Source organism: Artemia sp. Qi Xiang Cuo, chromosome 12 (assembly GCF_049724085.1).
Source record: "Artemia sp. Qi Xiang Cuo chromosome 12, ASM4972408v1, whole genome shotgun sequence".
Taxonomy (NCBI): domain Eukaryota; kingdom Metazoa; phylum Arthropoda; class Branchiopoda; order Anostraca; family Artemiidae; genus Artemia; species Artemia sp. Qi Xiang Cuo.
The window spans coordinates 60298031-60320497 of NC_142805.1; the positions used below are offsets into that span (position 1 = coordinate 60298031).

General features: G+C 35.0%; 1 protein-coding gene across 5 annotated transcripts in view; it reads left to right on the forward strand.

The window, feature by feature from the left end:
• Rab3GAP1 (RAB3 GTPase activating protein subunit 1) overlaps positions 1-22467 on the forward strand; it is a 350147-nt gene that overhangs the window by 314833 nt on the left and 12847 nt on the right. For all 5 annotated transcript variants that reach the window (XM_089098391.1, XM_089098393.1, XM_089098390.1 and 2 more), the window contains exons 5-8: positions 5595-5682; positions 16779-16900; positions 19282-19479; positions 20808-21005. In XM_089098391.1, the coding sequence (XP_088954517.1) occupies positions 5595-5682; positions 16779-16900; positions 19282-19479; positions 20808-21005 (606 nt within the window). The remainder of the gene's footprint in view (positions 1-5594; positions 5683-16778; positions 16901-19281; positions 19480-20807; positions 21006-22467) is intronic.

Sequence of the window (22467 nt, forward strand, 5' to 3'; positions counted from 1 at the left end):
GACTCGTAAAAACGTAACAAAATTGAACATAAACACACTTTTGATACGCTTTTAATGTTTTTTTGCACTCCCCCTCCCCCCAAAAAAAAAATCCTGGATACCTTCTTGCATTGGACTTTAAAGCAACGACTGTAGTTTATTAAATGGTGGAATCCCTTACTTGGATTACATATCATACAAACAGCTACTCTCTCTCTAAACTACTCTCAAACCATCATGAAGACCATCCAACACGGACAGCTTCGATTGTTAGGACACGCCCAGCTTTTGTCCCCAGCCCAGCTGCTCAAAACAGCCTTTCAATGAAGAATTAATGCCTCTCACCCAAGAGGTAGACCCCGGCGCCACGCTATTTTTCCTTTCGGGGCGAATAGCTAATTTTTAGGGGAAATGGTGACACGCCGTGGCGTAGCGCCGAAAAATTTCGATGCGTCACCGGCTGATGCCGTTTTTTTATCATTAGGAAGGAGTTTCAAATATGTTTAAACACCCCAGGTGATGTATAGCTCAAATCCAAATAAACAGGCAAGAGTCTTTTTTCCTGGCTTTTAGTTTTTCGCTATTCAATAAGCGTTATCGTTTGCATCCATCCGTGTATCTGTTTCCATGATACCTGTCGCTATAGCCAATGAAACAGTTTTTTTCTTTGTGTGTAGCAGGACAGAGAAGAAGCTAAGGACTCAGTTTGTTTGGGAGAAGAAGAATAAATTCAACAAACAGCAACGTCTTGCAAATACCTCATAGCATTTAAGTTAAGACCAGTTTGAAGGCCTTAGCTAGGAAGAAGTTTGAAAAATGGAAGCTGCATTGAATGTGAAAGCAGTTGGATCCTGCTTTCTATCTCCATTCTAGCAGACACCCAAAATTTTTGAGATTCAGTAAAATTTGGACCAGAAATCCAAAGTTATACTGAATCCGAGAAAAAAAATGGAGTAGTTCCAAAATTTCAATCTGATTTCGATACCGATTCCAAAACCCGGTAGAGAAGATCCAAAATTGAGTAGTACAACTTATAAAATCTGCGAAGGAAGTCTCAGAGTGATATGTATAATTATTAAATAAAGTTTAAAGCCGAATTAAAATCTGAAATCGTTCAAAAAATCTGAAATTCTTTTGAGGATTTGATTACATTTCCCCACAAAATTTTAATCTTATTCCTCTCTTCTTTTCAAAATCCAAATGAACTTTTTGGAACAGATATTAATCAGCATATTTTAAACTAAGAAAGTAAAATTTGCTTTTGACCTGAAACAAGTTATTCGCTTTCGAAAATTTACTGCTTTTGCATTGGTTTGACCTATTTATTTTTCATCTTTTTTCGCCAAAGTTGAACAATGAGCAATAAAGTAAAGCAAGGGAAATATGGCATCTAATAGTGTCTAGGGTTAATTTAAAGCTGAAATTTCGGACGGGTAACTACCTTCACAGAATCTACAACGTTGGTAGACTCCGGGACGAGAATCTGAGAGAAACTTTCCAGGAACAGTTGAATACTAATCTGGAGAGTTTAAAATTTGACAATGTAGAAGATGGATGGAATAATTTTAGGAAAATAATTTGTGAAGTTGCTGATGGTGTCTTAGGAAAGAAAGGTAGGAACGCAGTTAGGAATATTATTGAAAAGGCTTTATGTTTTTAAGAGAGGCGAGGGGGCTTGTATAAGAATTATCTGAGTGAGAGATCATATGAAAATAACAGGAATGTAAAGAAAGTGGAGAAAGCATTAAAATATTATGCCTGAGACTCTAGGCAGGCATGCTTTTCCAAAAACTAACAAACAAGTATGTGTCCAATAAGAGAGTCATGCATACTCCTGCCATTTACCCGTGCCCCCGCCATTTAAATATTTGCCTTTCAATTACTTGGACTATCTGTCTTTGTTTTTCTCTGTCTACAATTAGCCATGTCTTGATGCAACCTACTGCAAAATACTTGATAACTTCAATTCACTAAGGAGGCATGAAGTAGAGACTATGGATAAAATTGTTGAGGATCTAGAACATGCAGCTAGACGGCATAGTAGTAAAATATTGTACTGGCATCTTAATAAATTTAGAGAGCGTAGTCAATCTGGACTTATTCGAGTTTAAGATATGAATGGGACCACAATTAGTGATAAGGAAAGAGTTAAAGAGAGATGGGTAGAACATTTTGAGAATGTGCTAGACCGAGATAAAGTTAGAGGAAAAGATAAAGAGGAAAATGAGAACACCCTGGATGTGAAGGATGATTTATTTATTGAGGAAGAATTAGTGACAGTGCTAAAAGGATAAAAAAAATAATAAAGCCCCAGCTGCTGATAGTGTGGTAAATGAGATTCTTAAATTTGGTGGCTATGATTTTAGAAATAAGACACTGAAGATTATGAATATGATTTTTCAAAGAGCGGAAGTACCTAGCAAGTTTAGGGAATCCCTAACTAAACCCATGTAAAAGAGGTAATTAGTTTGAGCGTGGTAACTATACAGACATTAGCCTGGTTTTTGTAGGTAGCAAATTGCTTAGTATGATGATACTTTTAGACTCAGAGATGCTGTAGACAAAGTTTTAAGAGAAGAACTGTGCAGTTGTAGAGAATATGTGGAACAGATTTTCACTCTTAGGCTAATAATTGAGAAGTGTCATCAAACACATTTAGTCCTCAATTTTACCGATCATGAGCAAGCATTTGATTTAGCTGATAGAAGAGCTTTAGCGAAGGTATTAGCGAAGAGCATTTATAAAGGTTTTATCCTTGTATGGTATACCAGACAAATAAATTAAAGTGATTAGTGCTATATACGAGAATAGCCTCGCTGTGGTTAAGTAGGGAATGAGTTTAGTAGCTGGTTTCGTATTAAATCAGGAATTAAGCAGTGTGTTCAATCCCCATTTATATGATCTGTTTGATAAACTTTGTCTTAAACAGCACAATGAAAGTAATGAGAGAACGTGTAATCAAATGGGGAAGAAACACTCTCCTGGACTTAGATTATGCTGATGATTTAAGCATCCTAGATGAAAATGTTAGCAAAATGAATGAACTTTTAGAGATCATGCGAGTTCAGGGTGCTAGGATAGGTCTGAAAATTAATGTTAAGAAGAGTAAGTCGCTAAGACTAGGAGTAAGTGAAGATGAAAAGGTGACGTTGTGTAACGAAAAGATTGATCAGGTGAACAGTTTCATTTACCTTGGTAGTATTATTAGTAAAGACGGTGGGAGCAGTGAAGGTGTTAGAAGTAAAATAGCTAAGGCTCATGGTGTTTTTTTCACAGTTGAAAAAAGTTTGAAAAATAGGAAGATAAGTCTGCAAACAAGATTAGAATATTGGAAGCTACAGTGACGACGGTGTTCAAATATGGTTCTGAAGCATGGGCGCTCCGAAAAGTGGATGAGGACTTGCTAGATGTTTTCCAGAGAAATAGCCTACGGATTATTCTGGGTACCGGGCTGACTGACCGTATTTCAAACAGTAGGCTGTACGAAAAGTCTAGTTCAATCCTCCCGTCTAGGGCTATAATGAGAGAAAGGTTGAGATGGCTAGGGCACGTTTGGCGGATGAAGGATGACAGATTGCCGAAGATTGTTCTTTTCGACCACCTATGACTAAACGGAGAGCAGGTCGTCCACGGTTGGGCTGGGAGTATGTCGTAAAAAAGATACAATGGAAATGGTAACTTCCTGGGAGGATGTAAAGAAAAAGGCTTTGGGTATATCGGAATGGAGGCGGAGCGTGCGTAGCTGTTTTGGCCTCAGGTGGCTTGGTGCTGCCGTGAGTTGTTGTTAGTAATATTAGTAGTAGAATTGTTGATTTGAGCTAAAGTTTTCATCTGCGTAATCAGACAAAAATAACAATTGAAGATATCCCCCCTCTGTTTTTCGTATTCAAAATTATAAACAAATCAAAACTATTGTGGCATTTTCAATATTATCATGGATCCAATCAGTTTAAATCTTTTATTAATCCATAACATTGTGAGGTCGTTTTATGAAGGAAGAAAAATTTTACAGAAAAGAATACTTTGTAATCCTCTCAATTACGCCTCATGACTTGAGATAGATCATAGAAGTGAATGGTCTTAGTAAATGTATGAAAGCAAAATAAAATCTGTAAAGGGGAAAAATTTTATTGATGTCAGCCACTTCAAATAAATTATGAAACCATGCAGCAAGAAATCAAGAGGACTGCTGCAAGTAAGAAAAAAATTTTTTTCTTGAAAATCTAGTGAATTTTCTTGGGGGCTCAAGCCCCCTCCCACTTTATATACACTTCTTTTTACTCTGTCTGTAAGCTTTAATTTCGGTTTTCTTATTATAAATTATTTTCCATACACTTTTACAAAGTTACTTAGCAGGCTAGCTTGCTTAGCACACCGAAATTAGCAAATCACTACAAAAACATAAGGTTAAATATAGACAGACCGATGGTGCGCTGGCACGCCACCGAAATTTTTTTCCACGCCGCCGTGTCTTTCATCGGTGACGTGACGCCGATAAATCCGTGCTGCGTCGGGGTCTACCAAGAGGACGACCCCCCAAGCGGTGATAGGAAAAGTCTTCTGACCACCCCTTCTCTCTCAGTGCTGCTGATGACTGCGATAAGCAGGGAGATATGCTGAAAATACTGTCATAATGTCAAATGAGGGTTAAATAAGGAAGTTTATAAAACGTGATTCTTTTTCATTTTTTTTTTTTTTTTTAGTGTTTTTTTATCCTTATCTTTCTAAGTATGGGGTAATTTTTTAATTTAGTTTATTCTCTTTTTCTCCTTCTGTTTTTATCCCGAAGAGCCCCATTACTGTCAAAATACTCTCAAAAGGTGAAAAACACTGTCATGAGATGCCCCGAGTTGGGCAACCTGGCAGGATGGGAGTTAATTAACCAAATTTATGGAATGTGATTTTCTTTTATTTTGATATACCGTAGTGTTCTTTGTCTTTTCACCCTTTATGTATGTAGTAATTTGTGAAGCTAGTTCTTTCTTCTTGTTTTTCTTCCCTTGTTCTACCGTTGATATTGGGTATAAGGCCGAAATATTTGGATATTTCTTATTTTTGCACAAAAAGTTTTTTTTTCCTGTCAACGTTCACCCTCTCATTAAAAGTTTTACCCATTAACAATTTTTTTTTCTTTTAACTATGAGTGGAAAGGTAGTATGGTCTATGAAATTTTTTTGGTCAGTTACCTTATAAATTATATTCAGGGAAAGTCAAGATGACGCTGAAAAGGGTCTGAAATAGTACCTGATGCCTATGGATTTACCTCTCTATGGCGCCTATTATGGTGCCAATTGGACTTATTTTAACCTCTTATTGTGCCTATTCGACTTACCTCTTCATCTGGAGGAGCCCACCTCATCGAAACTTCAGAAGTATATTTCACCAACTTCAAAATTAATCCATTTTAGGTGCAATGGCGGGCTACACTTTCATTACCATGAATATCGAGCAATAAAATTAATCTAGGAAGATAATAAGCTACGCCTTCTTTTAAACAGTTTAAAAGGTTAGATTTTAATTGCAACATCTCCAATTATTCATTTTTACGACCCTATAAAATGTATATGAGCGCATAAACTGCTGCGGAAGTTCTTCAAATTCATTTTTTTTTCAAGGCCGCTAACCCAAGTGCGATATTTGAAGACTTCATTAGATGGCATTCTTCGACCGATTGGATTTCTGATGCAGAATTAGAATACGGAGGTAAGTATATGCCTGTTTATTACTGTTTTGAGCAATTGCTTTGAAAGATTCCAAAATGGTGATAAATAACTAATAGTGGTTGTCCTGGTCATGACATGGTCAGTGCCGTCAGTTCACAAAAATTTTAGGGGGAGAAATATACTTTCCAAAATGTATGGGGAGGATAGTTTTTTTTCACTTTTTTCAATACTTACTTAACTTACTTAAGTCCCGGCCATCCTCGTGGGACGTTTGGGGCCACTGCTGTTGCTAGCTCATGCAAAAGGGCTCGGTACATTGCTCTGTTTGGTGCGATACGTCATAACTGGGCTATCTTGACGGTGTCGAAGTGGAAGTTATCCATCCATCGTTTTCGTGGTCTGCCTCGTGGACAAAGGCCATGGAGTGATCCTTCGAGGACGATTTTCGGGAGGCGGCTCGGCTCTATTCGCTTGACATGGCCGAACTAGCGCAGTTGTTGTTTCGTGATTTTACTGAGAATGGTTTCAGTGGACTGGAGCCTTTGACGTACTTCCACGTTTGTGATTCGGTCGGTGTATTTGATTCTAGCAATGCGCCGGAGGCATTTCATCTCAAAAGCTAGTAGTTTCATCTCGTCTTCAGTTTTCAGGGTCCTTGTTTGGTATCTATAAATAACTTTGGATATTACAAAACTGTTGAATAGTAGCAACTTCAATCTGTTGGATAGGTGGACAATTTTTCAGATGTCGGCTAGTCTTCGGAAGCTAGAGCTAGCAAGTGCAAGTCGATGTTTCACGTCAGAGCTATGGCAATTATCTGAGGAACTGGGCTACCAAGGTACAGGAAGTGGTCAACCGTTTCAACCTGTCTCCCGCCTATAGTGACAATGGGCGGGTTGTTCAGTTCACGTCTCGTAATTACCATGACTTTGGTCTTGCTCGCATTGATCTCGATCCCGAACGGCTTTGTCGTATTGTAGAGTTTATCAGCTTGTGCCTACAGTTCTTGTGTAGATTTGGCTACACAATGAGAAGGGCTGTTATTAGCAGCTCTCCTATTGTTGCGCCATATTCCGACTGCATCAGTGACAAAGTGGCATTTAGAGAGAGGTTAAAGAGTCGTGGGGATAAGATGCAACCCTGGAGAACTCCTGACGAAGTTATGAACTGTTCTGATAGCCTATCAGCAGTTATTACTTAGCCACGGAACTGGTCGTACAGACTCTTGATTATTTGGACGACCTCAAAAGTGATCCCGTAGCGAAGGAGGATATGCCAGAGTCCTTCGCGCCATATAAGGTCAAATACCTGACGGAAATCAACGAATAGTTGGTAGAGTTCTTGGTTGAATTCAATATATTGTTCCATGAGTTGTCGAAAGACAAATATCTGATCGATTGTTGATATCCCAGGGCGAAAGCCGGCCTGATATTCTCCAATGGCAAAGGCATTTTTTTTTCAATCAAAATACCAAAAAAGGCATTTTCCAAAATATAGGTGAGTGGCAAAAATCTAGGAGGCACATCTCCCCTCCCAACCCCTATTCAACTTTTATTTTTCTACTGAGCTTTGCTTATGCTGCATATAGATTCCCAATCCAAATCGTAATTTATCAATTTTCTTTGCATTTAAATGCTATTTGACAGTTTCAGGCAAAAAGTCGATAGATTCACTCAGTTTTTAAAAAATGTGTTCTTTTATAGAAGTTCTTTTTATAAAAATATGTTATGGGCCTACTTTTCTTTAAAAATATTCAAAGTCAAAGCTTCAAATGAAAAGAAAAAGGATTAAGAGAACTCTAATTTGCGTAATACCTCCACTTTTAACTCTGTCAAGTCTTTAATCTTACATAATTAGTTTTTATTTTAATTATTTAATTTTTAATTAATCTGTTATTACTTTGGCAATATTTGGCAATTACTTCCTTGCTCCCATATACATAATAGAGCGTTAAAATTAGTTTTTGAGGGTTTTTGTATAAAATTAGCTTAATCTAATTAAAATTAGCTTAATCTAATAAAATTAGCTAATCTAAAATACTAAATACAAACAAAAAGTAGAAAATACTGAGAATTTTATTTTTAATATAATATAAGTTATCTTAGGTTAGATGACGCGTCATCTAACCTATATTAGACCCTATATCCAAGGGCCGCCCTAAGCAAAACAGCAAATGAAGAAATAAAAAAAAAATTACACGAAAATACGAACATTAAAACATTTTTAAACAGTCCTGGCATAATTACTTCAGAGACATTGAATCAGGATTGATACGTGAAGTAAGATAAAAAGAAGGAATTAGTTCGAGCGATATAAAAATAATTGAAAATACGCTTTCAAGGCTAATCTCGCCTTTTTGGCAGCTAACCTTTTTGGCAGCTGTAACACATTCAGTGGTAGTGTCTAATGGTTTTTAATATAATTTGTTAAATTGTTTTTATTAAATTTGTGTATATAGCGTTTGGTGAATACTCCCCCAAATCCCTATTTAAACAAATATTATTATTTATTTTGAGTCTGTTTCAATTTCTTCTCAAACAACTTGTTTTATGCCTAAGTCATTGCTGATGACGGAGGTTTATTCAAAAAGTATTTTATGGTGGGGTTTATCAAAAACATGGCTGCTTAAAGCAGAATCACTAGAAATATACTTCCTATTAGAATTTAAACTTTGGTTATGTCATCTTATGCTGTTGTAGACGCGACTCTGGGAATACCCCTACCAATGGGAGCACCTCTATATGGGTTACTGGCGAAAATTTATGTAAAAAACCTTGAAAATTGGGCTTTAAATTCCTATTTTTTTAAAACATATCTATTTGGGACATTACTTGGATGACGCAATACCACTTTGGAAATATGGGGAAAATTAGCGTAGGGGATTTTTAGGTTACCTTAATGTATATGACAGAAATTTTATAGTTTACATTTGAAATTGAAAATAAAGTAACGTTTCTAGGTGGGTTAATTATTCGCAGGATTGATAACGTGGATTTTACTACTTACGGAAAATAAACACAAAACACCAGATACCTTCAATTTAAATCAAATCACCCCCCACAAGTTGAAGGAGCTGTTGTAACTGCTCTCGTCGATTGTGCCTTAAAAATTTGCTCTGAATCTCACATCACAGCAAAACTAAATTTATCAAAGACATGGTTGTTGGAAACGGGTGCTCCATTGTCCTTATTAGTAATTAATTAAAACAAACTTTCCGAAAAATAGGTTTTTCAAAGAAAAGTAAAGGCCCTTTTAAACTTAACATCGGCAGATACAAGTACCTGTTAAAATTCAAACTCAAAACAACCAGAAATTACTATTAAAGAATAAATAAAAACCAAAACGAACAGAAATTAGATAAACAATCATAGCAAAAAAACATACAACAAGTAATAATATAAATGAATAAATAAATCTTAAAGCGAGTAATGCTTAAATTGAATATACAAATCAAGCTTAAAACGAAAAAAATCCCTACAAACAAGAGTTTGGGTATTGCCTCCTTCTCTCACTATAAAAGTCTAAAACTCACTGCGTCATTGGCACTTTACTGAAAACGAATTGTATTAAAAATATTTTAAACATTAAAATTACAGTAAAATTTTGAACTGATGAGCTTTCAGCAACTAATATATTTATACATCAAATATTCAGTTTAATTTATTTGTTCTTTCTAAAGTTGTTCAAGACGAATATAGTTTCGCCACAAATAAGAGTTTGGATACTGCCCCCTTCCTTAACTGTAAAAACTTAAAGCCTATTGCGTCAGTGGCGCTTCACTGCAAACGAGTGATATTTCAAATATTTTCTTTTCCAGTTCTTACAGCATTGAAAATGAAAATAAAAGACAGTGAAATAAAATCTTGATCTGATGGATCTTTCAACATTTACATCCTTATATATCAAATATTCAATTTCATTTTGTTTATACTTTCCAAGACTGGTCAAGACATATATAATTTTCAGTAAAGCGCCATGACGCACTAGGTCTTAGACTTTTGCAGTAAGAGAAGGAGGTAACACCCAAACTCTTGTTTGTAGTGATTTTTTTTTGTTTTAAGCTTGATTTGCATATTCAATTTAAGCATTACTCGCTTTAACATTTATTTATTCATTTATATTATTACTTGTTGTATGTTTTTTTGCTATGATTGTTTATTTAATTTCTGTTCGCTTTGTGTTTCATTTACACTTCAATAGCAAGATTTGTTTTCGTTTTAAGCTTGATGTGAATGATCAATTTAAGCATTACTCGCTTTAAGATTTATTTATTCATTTATATTATTACTTGTTGTATGTTTTTTTTGTTGTGATTGTTTATTTAATTTCCGTTTGTTATGGGTTTCATTTATGCTTTTAATAGTAATTTCTGGGCGTTTTGAGTTTGAATTTTAACCGGTATTTGTATCTGCTAATTTTGAGTTTAAAAGGGCCTTTACTTTTCTTTGAAAAACTTCGATTTCAGAAAGTTTTTTTTTTAATTAAGTTTTGTTCGTTTTTGATTACAAAAAGTTTCAAGTTTTTAAAAATTCCTTATTTCAAATTTAAACTTTTTTTTTTCAAAATCAAATGCTCATCGAAGTATAAAAACTAGTATCAAAGTAACAATATCAAAGAAAAAAAAAGGGTTTTTGTCAACCTTAGAGTATTTATTATCTGAAGTCTGAACTATTTTTAACAAAATGGCTATCTCAAAATTTTTATCCGATGGGTTTGGGGAAAAAAGGGCGGGGGAGGGGGGGGGCTAATTGCCCTTTGATTTCTTTTTACTCCTTGACAGTGAATTAGAACTTTCCATTTTCAATCAAATGAGCCTTCTCCGAAGTTTATACGAGCACCCCTTCTGTGGGAACCATATATGCCCGCAGGGCATAACTTACAACGCCTGTCCCTCGGGACCTGGGGGGTTGCGTCGACCCCGGGTTTTAACATATGATGCTTGAACTATTTTTAAGAAAATGGTCACCTCCAAATTCCTATCGGATGGGCTTGGAAAAGAAAAAGGCGTGAGGAGGGAGGGGCTAGTTGCCCTCCGATCTCTTTTGACTCTGAGAAAGTGAACTAGAACTTTTAATTTCCAATCAAATGAGCCCTCTCTGAAGTTTTATACGAGCGTCCTTTTCATAAGAACCATATACGGCCCAACGACACAACTTACATAGCCTGCCCCCGGGCCCTGAGGGGTTGTGTCGACACCGGACCTTTTGTTATCTGACCTTTGAATTATTTTAAAGAAATGGCTATCTCGAAATTTGTATCGGATGGGTTTGGAACAAAACGCGTAGAGGTGGGGCTTGTTGCCCTCCGATCTCTTTTAACTCTTAAAAATTGAACTAGAACTTTCAATTTCTATTCAAATGAGCCTTCTCTAAAGTTTATACGAGCATCTCTTCCATAAGAACCATATATCCCCCCTGGGCATAACTTGCAACGCCTGCCCCCGAGCCCTGGGGGGTTGTGTCGACAGTGTTTGACACAACCCTGGAAGGTTGTGCCCTGGAGTTTTATTTTCTGACCTTTGAACTATTTTTAATAGAATGACTGTCTCAAAATTTTTATCGGATGCATTTGAGAGAAAAGGGGCGTGGGGGGATAGATGCCCTCTGATCCCTTTTGACTCTTAAAAACTGAACTAGAACTGTCAGTTTTAAAGCAAGTGAGTTCTTTCTAAGTTTATACGAGCATCCCTTCCACAACAGCTATATATACACCCCGGGCATAACTTACAACGTCTAACCCAGGCCTTGAAGGATTGTGTCGACCCCGGAGTGTTCGTTGTGTGATCTTTGAACCATTTTGGAAAATTGACTCTCTCAAAGTTCTAATCAGATGGGTTTGAGGAAAAGAGGAAGTGGAGGGGAGGGGGTTAGTTGCTCTCCGATCTCTTTTGACTCTTAAAACGTCAACGAGAACTTTCAATTTCCAATCAAATTAGCCCTCTCCGAAGGTAACACGAGCATCCTATCCCTAAGAACCATATATGCCCCCAGAGCATTACTTACAACGCCTGCCCCTGGGCCGTGGGGGGTTGTGTCGACACAGGAAGTTTTCTTGTCTGATATTTGAAATATTTTTAAAAAAATGGCTTTCTTAAAATGTTTATCGGATGGGTTTGGGGAAAAAAGGGTGTGTGTGGGGGAGGGCTAGCTGGCCTGGGATATCTTTTAACTCTTAAAAAGTGAACTAGAACTTTCAATTTCCAATCAAATGTGCCGTCTCTGAAGTTTATACAAGCATCTTTTCCATAGGAACCATATATGCCCCCAGGGCACAACTTACAACCCCTGCCCCTGGGTCCTGTGGGGTTGTGTCGACACTGAAGCTTTTGTTATACGATCTTTGAATTATATTTAACAAAATGGCAGTCTCAAAATTTTTATCGGATGCGTTTGGAAAAAAGAGTATGGAGAGGGGGGGCTGGTTACCCTCTGATCTCTTTTGACTCTTAAAAAGTGAACTAGAACTTTTAATTTCTAATCAAATGAACCATCTCTGAAGTATATACGAGCATTCCTTCCATAAGAACCATATCTGCCCCAGGGCATAACTGACAACACCTGCCCCGGGCCCTGGGGGCTTCTGTCGACACCGGAGTTTTTGTTATCATCTTTCAACTATTTCTAACAAAATGGCTATCTCAAAATTTTTATCCAATGCATTTGGTAAAAAAGGCGTAGGGGGGGGCTAGTTGCCCTCCAATCACTTTTAACTGTTAAAAGGGTCACTAGAACTCTTGATTTTCAATTGAATCACCCCCTCTAAATCTTATGCAACGACCCCTTCCATTTGAAGTGCCTCTTGGAAAAAGAAATAATAATAAATAAATAAATAATAAAACATTGGAGCCGTATGGTCTTTACTATAGGCAACGCTATAGCGTTGCCTCTTGATACAAGCCGTAGACTAAAAAAGACACTCCCGTAAAATCAAAGGTCTTTTATCATGTGAGGGTCCCAATAAGTCCTAAAATATAATCTATGTACCGTATATACCAAAAATCACTACAAATGAAAAAAAAGTTTACACACAAAATAATCTGTATGTAGTATTTATTGATAATTGTAAAACCATGAATTTCCTAAACTCTGGTAAAGAGAAAACCCCCGTAACTCGCCGAGGGGTCTATCTAATACCATGTGACTGTGGAAATTATTATGCTCGTAGAACCCATCAGAATTTAGAAAAACCCCAAAAAAAACCCAACAGCATAAAGATTACATAACCAAAGATTTAAATTCTAATAGTACTAATACTTCTTTTGATTCTGCTTAAGCAGCCATCCTTTTGATGATTCTGCCTTTAAAATTCTTTTTGAAGAAACCTCCCTCATTGGACATGAATAATTGGAAATTGGAATTTAGGCAAAAATCAAGTTGTTCGAAAAGCATTTGAAATGAGACTGAAAATAAGTTATAATATTTCTTTAAATAGGGATTTGGGGGAATATTCACCGAAAGCTTTTTACACAAATTTCTTCAAAAACGATTAACGAAATTATATTAAAAAACCAGTAGGCAGTACCCCTGAGCCTGTTACAGATTGAATAAAAAAAAATTCCAACTGAAAGTAAGAAGCAACATTTAACTTAAAACGAGCAGAAATAGTTTTTTAGTACCCTTAAGAAACCTTCTTATTGTTCTAATTAATCGCCTAATTTCTAAGTAATTCATCTAATAATCTAATTAATTTCTGATCGTTTTTAAAATAGTACCAGGAAATATAGCCCCATGTCCCCGGAGAAATCCCCCTCCCCACGGAAATACCCTCTAGACAATTTAATCCCGGTGAAAATTTACCCCGGACAATTACCCTAACACCTCTACGCGCAAAATTGGGACGGAAAAGAGAAAGCAAGACACATAAAAAAAATCTTGTATAGGAATTCTGGCAAATACCCCCAGTGTAAAATTTCCCATGACATGTTCACCCCTGAAAACTTCTCTCCCAATGAAAAATTTCCCCATGGAAAAACTCCCAGCAGAAAATTCGTCCCCCACCCACCCAAAAATGTATGCATACCGTCCCAATAACAAATACTATGCGTAAACAATGGGCAAATTTTATAACCTAAAAACCTTTCCCCTGGTGCTGTGAAGGGATCATGTTATATCCCAAGTCATTATGTATCCAAAAAGCAAATAGCAAATATATCCAAAAAGCAAAAAGCAAAAATATCCAAAGGTCTTTTAACTATGATGAACAAAATGATTATCTCAAAAATTTGTTTGGACGTTTTCGGAAAAAAAGGGTTGAGAGAGGGGGCCTAGTTGCACTCCAATCTATTTGGTCATTTGTAAAGAACTCCTAAACTTTTAATTTCCATTAGAATGACCCCTGTCCTGATATTCTAGGACCACTGGGTCGATACGATCACCCCTTGGAAAAAAAAACAAAACTAAAAAACATGGATCCGTGATCTATCTACTGGCTAAATAGAAAATTCCACATTTTTGTAGACAGGAGGTTGAAACCTCAGCAATAAGGTTTTCTAATATGCTGAATGTGATGATTTGACTTTCATTAAGATTCTTCGACTTTTAGGGGGTGTTTCCACGCTTTTTGGAAAATCAGGTAAATTTCCACAGGCTCGAGCCTTTGATGTATTAACTTAATTAAACTTATATTTATAATCAGCGTAATAAGTCGATTCTTTTGATATATCTATCGGTAATGAAAATTCCATTTTTAGAGTTTCGGTTACTATTGAGCCACGTTGCTCCTTGCTTTCAGTTCATTATTACGAACTTTTTGAAAGACCTTTGAGGTTAGCAGCCAAAAAGGTAGATTATTAGCATTGAAAGCGTCTTTTTAGTTATTTTTATTTTACTCGAATGAACTGCCTCTTTTTATCTCACTTTACGTATTTAAAATAAAAAATCTAGTTTTGATTGTCCTATTTTAATGTAAGTTTCTTTTACATTTTCATTGATTGTTTTGCTGTGGACGGCCCTTGGATATAGGGTTGAAATACTCATTTAGGGTTAAGGTTATCACTGTCTTAAAAAAATCCCTGTTGTTTTTAGTTGTTTTCTATATTTATGATAGAAAAACAGTGTGATCTTTGTCGCTGTATAAATCTAAGTTTTACTTTATGTAAAACTTAGATTTCGTAGGCTACATACATACTGCACAAGAATATTTAATGGTCCTGCGTGTCTGAGAAGGCTAAACAATCCATGAGTCTCTTCCTTGGTAGGGGATAACAACTGCAAGGACCCCAATCAACCGGGAATCATAAGCCACATTTGTAGGTTTCCCACATTAATTTTACCACAGAAACTATTCTATAGTTTCTAATAACTGTATTTGTAAATACATTTACTGCTTTATGTTATTATGTAATAAATCTAATAATGCACAAGCAATAAAGGTAGTTTAGGAATTTTGATGCACCTTTTTTTTGTGTGCATATTTTTCTTTGCTTGTGTTATTTCACACATGACCAGAAAAAGCATCTCATAAGACTTCATCCTGAGCAGAAAGAATACGCAGCCTAAAGCCCTGTCATTTCTTTTACAAACACTCAATTTACGCGTGGAGGTGTTAAGGGTAATTGTTCGGGGTAAATTTTCACCAGGATGGAATTGTTCAGCACGGGGAGGGAATTTTTCCGTGGAGGTGGAGCCAGATTTCCTGGCGTTATTTAAAAAACGATCAAAAATTAAATAAAAAACAATCTTTTTCAAGTGAAAGTAAGGAGCAATATTAAAACTTAAAACGAACAGAAATTATTACGTATACGAGGGGGTTGCGTCCAGTAGATGAACCAAATCGCTATCTTCTAACAAAATGCGAACAATTGTTGTATCAGGTATTTGAACCGATCAATAACCAAATTGATTGAGTCAAATTTTTGAATTACCATCTTTTTCAAGAATTTAAGCCATCCCTGGAAAACTAGGTGGAATCTATGATCGCCCCTGGCCATTCAACATTTTTTTGTATAATCCCGGGGGACTCGGTAGGGGAATTTAAAGAACAGGTAGTTTAGTGGTTTCCAGCTTTTCTTGATGTTGGATCCTTTTAGAAGATCGTTGAAAGAATTTTCTAACCCCTCTTCTTATCTGCAACAATTGATAAATAAAAATAAAACAAAGCATTTGATAACATATTTTCGGAATAACTAAAGCAGGGGTGGGTATTTTTGTTCAGTCTTTATTTTTTTTGTGTCTAAGTGTTTTTATTTAGTGCTTTTATTTTATTTAGTGTATTTAGTTATTAGTGTGATGATTGAAATTGTATATGTTCAGCAAATGTTACAATTTTTTTTTTAGTTTTTATCATGGTCTATATCAGGTCATTTTGAACACCATGCTTATTCCTGGCTTTTGTCTTGTTCTGCAGAAGAGTTCTGCAGAACAGATTCACTTTCAAGAGGTAATTACCAGTTATTTAGGGAATTAAAATGCTATGGGGAAGTAGGGGGGGGGGCGGTCCCTCCAGACCCCAGATTGCCCCAGCTGAAGTTTAGCGTCTTCATATATCTTGTCAAAACTAAGATAGGGCTACATAATTCAAGCATCTTCAGAAACAGATCAGTTTTCTTAAGTATAACTTTGTCTTTATGTTACTATATGGCTCATTTATGGCACTATATGGCTCATATCCCTCCACAAATTGTCACAAAATTAATCCACTTCAGCAGATGCCGCCAATATTCCAAAAGGAAGCATGAGAACTTTAGGCCATAAAATTTCCAGAAAAAACCCTTCTCAGTCATGCCCAGGTCACTGATGACCCCTTATAAAAAGCTATTACATGCCCCTTGGGGGTTATTTTGTAAGACTATCTTTAGAATACAGAGTAGAAATAATATTCCGAAGATCCAGACTAAGACAGCTATTATAACCACTAGGGCTTCCATCAATTATTTATATAACTTATTTTTTATTTACAGGTTTTATAGTTAGTAGGCTATAAATTATTAGACAAAGTTATTTACAACTAAAAGCGAATTGTCTGAACTAAAAAAGTATCGCAACTAGATGGCTCTTCTATCGGGGAAGTTTCATGGGTTGTGGCCACTTGTTGTTCGCGTAATTTTGAAATGACGAACCTGGGCCGTGATGAAGGTGAGCCGAACTTTCCTAACTTCCCCATAATGTGTTTAATAATTAGTTTTACAACAATTTTCAGGTAAACTGAGCCCAAGGATGCTAATAGAGAACAACACATGGATTGAAACTTGGAGGAACTGTTATGCTGTCCCAGCTCGCCGACAAAGACGAATTTTCGATGACACCAAGGAAGCTGAAAAGGTCTTGTATTTTTTTGTTTATTTATTTAAAGGAATAGATTGTGAGTTTCTTTGATATTGAAAAAAATTGATGATTTCAAGTAATTTGTAAATTCCAGCAAAAAAGTCTACCCTTTCGTCAATTTATGCAAAAGTAGGGAATTTTGCTAACACGAAATCGCTGAAAAGAAGATTATAATACCTGAAGATCTAAGATCTGATTATGACTGTATTTTAGCATTGCTGTCACGCCTAGAGGTCAAGAAATTACCAAGCTACAGTATTTGTGTTTCAGTTCATAAATGATTTAGCCCCCGATTTTTTAAAATGTTTTTTACCAAATAAACAGTGACCTGCATAATTATGGAACTATGCAAAGTGATAATATAGTTTTTGACTTGCACCGTGGTTTCCAACTTTCATTTTCGATGGAACATCTGGGCCCATCTATTTGGAATGAGCCTCCAGTGAGCATTATGCGGCGGAACACGTACCTTAGTTCAAAAAGAATTTAAAAGATTTCGAGGAGGGATAATTGTTGAATTTTAGTACGAATGGTAGGGTGGTTAGGGGAAGAAGTGTTGCTGGGGAGGTAAGGGTGTACGGGGGTTTTGGAGGGGTTGGGTTGGGATGGTAGGGTAGGGGAGGGCTAGTTGAGTATTGATGTTTGGTGGAGAATGGATTTTCTATCATTTATTTTATATTTGTATTTATCTTCTTATATTTTTATTTCAGTTATTTTAATGTTTGTTATTTTTATTTAATTGTCATTCAATATATTTTTTTATTATTAATATTATAGTTATTATTTTTATTATTATTATTATTATTTGATAAATCAAATATTGATTTAAATAGATCAGTAGTTACATGGACTTTCGCTTGACCGCAAACCATCACAGGCTTTTCTTCAGTGCAAAAGTGTTGTTAATTTTTATTTAATTATTTGTGAATATTAAAATAAAAATAAATAAAATAATAAAGAACAATAATCGCCATAAGCCGTTTGCTAAGCTGTTATCAAAAAGAGGATCAGCAGATCAAAGTAGAACAAGAGTATCAAACAGCGTTCCCACATTTTGAAGTAAACTTTACCAGTGATCCGATAAAATTGTTCCACAAAAGATTAATTTTTACCATTTAAACAGCAGTTAATATTTGAAAATAAATGAATGTTCGGTGAAAGAGTGACGAATCTGAATTTTTTATTCACGGATACATACGTCAGAGTTGAGATGGAGCCCTACGTCATCGTTTTGTATGTCTTTTGTTTTTCTTCCTCTTTGTTTTTCTCCGCTATCTCTCTCTTATCCGTCTCTTTCTTTATACTTTTTCATTAAAAAAAAATTGTATTTTGTTTTAGCTGAAATCGTTTTGTAATAGTTCTTCTATGCATCTATGTGTAAGCTAGACTTGACTTGTATCAAATAAATTGTAGATAAACTTGTATCTGAAAGACTTGTATCAGATACCTTGTATTAGAATTGTAGAAAAGATAAATTAGTATTTAAGATAAGATATTTATTAGAAAAGCCGAAACGGTTGAATTCGAATTTCAGTCAATAAATGAAAATATGATAAACAAAAAATCATAAGAAAGCGAAAGCTAAAAGACTGACAAAAAATACCAAAATTAAATTATAAAAACAGAAAAAGTATTTGTCAGTCAAAAATCAAAACTGGGAAATGTATCAACGAGGTGAAAAAATAAAATTCGGACAACAAGTAAAAACATGTTATGCTTAAAAAAAACTTGTTATCATGTTAAAACACCTTGTTTTCATGCTACAGACGGGTATTGAATAAAAATAAAACACTAATCTAAATAATGAATACCACTGAACACTGAATGACTTTCTGAAATCTAATTTTAATATGTCCATACAAAATCATATGCCCTCAAACACACAAGTAGAAAAATTTTAAAGTAAAAAAGTATCTAAATTTACAATCACAAATTCAAAGAAAGTCAATGGAAAATTAAAAAATAAAACAGCTTGATACTCTGATTTTTGTTCCATTGTGGTAGTCGACTTTGTTTCTGAGACGGTCTCGTACCTTCAAAGAAACTATGTATAAACTATTGTATTAAGATTTGGATATTTCGTGTTAAGTCTCGTGATTTAACGAAAATATTAGTTTCAACGGCCAATTTTTTCTATAATTTCCATTGCACGGTATTGAATCTTTTCAAAGTGCAAATATGCTAACGCGTGTTTTCATGGATCCCACTGCACATGTTTACTGTGTGTGTCATCCCTAAATTAGGTTAGTGTGATGATTGCAAATATTTTTTTATATTTCATCTTAAATTACCCTAAATTCTATTATGAAGGCATGGAAGCATGAATCCTTGTGATACGCGTATTAATCAATTTTTTAAAGCTTTATTTCCTGTTTCAGATTTTGGACTTTTTCTACGCTCTCACTCCAGGAGAAGTGTTCACATTATTACTTCCAACACTTTTCCATGCTGTGTTCTTAAGACTTTTGCAAGAGTCTCCGGCTGGCGTGTCTAAATTGCCTTCTGCTTTATCAAAAATTGCATCCGATTTGATTCAAATCCCTCCAACGTCTCTAAAGGACCTTGACTGCTTTGAGGTATGATTTCTTACAAAACCCAAATTTTTGAAGAAAGAAAAATAGCTGCAGGGCGAAGCATAAAGTTCCGCGGGGGGATTTTACGAAGGGGTATTTTCCGCGGGGGATGTTTTCCGCATATAGTAGAAAAAATAGTTACGAAAACCAGAATACACATATTATTGAGTGTGTGTTTGGAGCATACTGATTTGATGTCTTTGGTAAATTCACTGGGAATGATCAAGGCTTTGACGCGGGATATCTTCTTTTTTTATTTGAATGGTTAATTAGAAAGATAAGTTAACAATATAAGCTAAGCTAATGAATAAATTATTGTTGAATTTAGTCATCCACTTTAACTTTACTGGCATTATTAATCAAAATGATTTTATACAGTTAATAATTTTTGAACTTTTTTTCTTTTTAATTTGCAAAAAGTCGCATGGACATCAGGAAAATCGGAAATTTTATAAATATCCCGAGCGGAATAAGGCTAATTGAAAGCAAAAGAAATGGCAGTTATATTTGGCTGGCATTTGAGTGCTAGCATCAATATCAAACTGGAAGAAAAAAAATCGCAAAAATTGTGACATTTAGAAATTTGACACTACAATAAAGGTAAAACAAAATTGCAGTAACCTTGCTGGAATTTTATTTAGGAATAGGGTATAGTTTAAGTCATTTCAGGGGAGGGGGTGTTTCAATTAAAAAAGTTACGTTATGAATAATTTATCCACGATTTGCATTTCTAAACCAGTTCGGTAACTTTCTTGTTGCGGTACATTACTAAAAAAAAAATTAGTAAAAAAACCGACTTTTTATGAAACAAAATCATACATTCAATTTGGATTTTCAATTTGTATAAAAATTCAAGGAGAGTTTACCACCACACCGATCCTAAAATATGGAACCACACCGATCCCAAAATATGGGAACACACCGATCCCAAAATATCGAGCACCATACCGATCGACTACTGATTTCGTAGCTGAAAGGCATGCATCCCCATCTTATTTTAATTATAAAATATCAAGAAAAATTGACAATAAAACGAAGATGAAACCACATCGCGTTTTTGTTACTAAAATTTGATCCAGGAATAAGCAAAGGCTTAGCTCATTTTTCGGAAGGTGGGTAGACTCAGTTAGAGAGAGTTCATTTCTGTAGCTTTTTACCATTGAAAGAACTGAAAAATTTATTATTTTTTTTTCCTTTAAGAATCTGCTTTGATCCTAGATGGTGCTAAGGTAGAAGATTTTAATCTGTTTTATTGAAGAAGAAACCTCGCCTGCGTATGCAGCCTGTCCCAAGCCTACTGAAATGGTTTATATCTTCTTCCCCATTTTCAGGCAATAATAGAACTTTTCGCTTGGTCTGAGGATGCACTTTCTCGCGTTTCTTCTCTTTATCAGAAGTTTAACACTCCTACGTATACCTTACAATGCGAATCACTACAAAAGCTAATAGATGGCGCTGCTCTGCAGATAAATGGACCTAATAGTGATTTTGGTAGGGTGGTAAATCAGCTGTTTCAATCTGCCTTGATGGTAAGTTTTTTTTCAAATTGCTGTTTCTCACGAAGGAAATAGAAACCCAATACAGGCTTGTGCTTGTTAAAATTTAAGATTCCTCGATTTTTGCCTTAATTTCTTATGTCTGTAATTTTTGTATATGCTCTTAATTTCTTATGCTCTGTTTCCGATTTTGTGTTTCTTATTACTTGGGTGCCCTCCCATAAATCTCTACCCCCCTTAAATCCATTTCTGAATACGTGCCGGGTCATCATAATGATTATGTTTTTTTTTAAAATAATAACTGGGAGGAATATTTGGTGGGGATTGGGGCTTAGATTTGAGCAACATGAGAGATGATTTGTATTTGGGATTGATGTACGCTCAGTAGAATGTAGTATCTCAAAAAGTTGATAGAAAGGCTGAGATGATGCACATAAATTTCAAATGTCGAGGTACCGCAAGATCTACGTATGATTTTAAAATTTAGGCAAATTACAAAACTATGATCTTCAGACAAACGAAGATCAAGATAAAATTTATATTAAACATATATTTTAAATATTATGGCCTGTAGACGTAGATCAGATGTGGAGATCTGAGCTTTCTTTAGGGACAAAATTTTTGTTTTGTGCCTTTGAAATTGTAGAAAACATAGTTTTCTACAGTTTTTAGTGAAACAACATTTTTTCAAAAATTCCAGTGAAAAGTATATATATATATATATATATATATATATATATATATATATATATATATATATATCTTCAGTTTTCGTTACTTCTACCGCTAGTAAGTCTATACTAACAGTGTATTTCCGCGAGCTGTTTGAAGAGAAAGTTGAAGTAGAAGGTCTTTAGGATATGAGTAAAAAAAAATAAAGAAATAAATATAGAAGATCTATATTCTATTGCAACCTGGTAGTGTATCCGACTCACATTTCAATTTTCCAAATAACATAACAAATAAATAGTTATTCGAGTAAATAATTAGCGCAGAAACCTAACACAATTTCTATTTGAAGGTAATAGGCACGCACCGTTTATAAATATCATGGACAAAATGAATTGCCTGAGATCCAGAATTAAAATACTGCTTTTTAATCGACTGCTGTTGTTCTGTTGTTTTTTTAAATATAATAACAAAAACAAATTTTTGATGAAAATAATTACGCAAACTTTACTATCCTCTTTAAAAAATATAATTGATGTTGTATCTAAAATTGTTCCTTAGGAACATATAATGAAGCAGCGGTGTTTTGAAAAAAAATTGAAAAAAATGAAAAAAGATTCAAAATTCAAATATGAGAAGTAATTTATTCAAATACATTTAAAAATGAAATTCAATATACCCAAGTAATGTTGAACATATTCAAACTATGCATCAAAAACATATTTAAAAGCGCCTAACGTTAATATTCCTACATAGAAGCCTACCGTAAAATCAATTTTATTTTGATTTCAATTCTTCTTATTAATTTTAATCTAATTTCAAACAA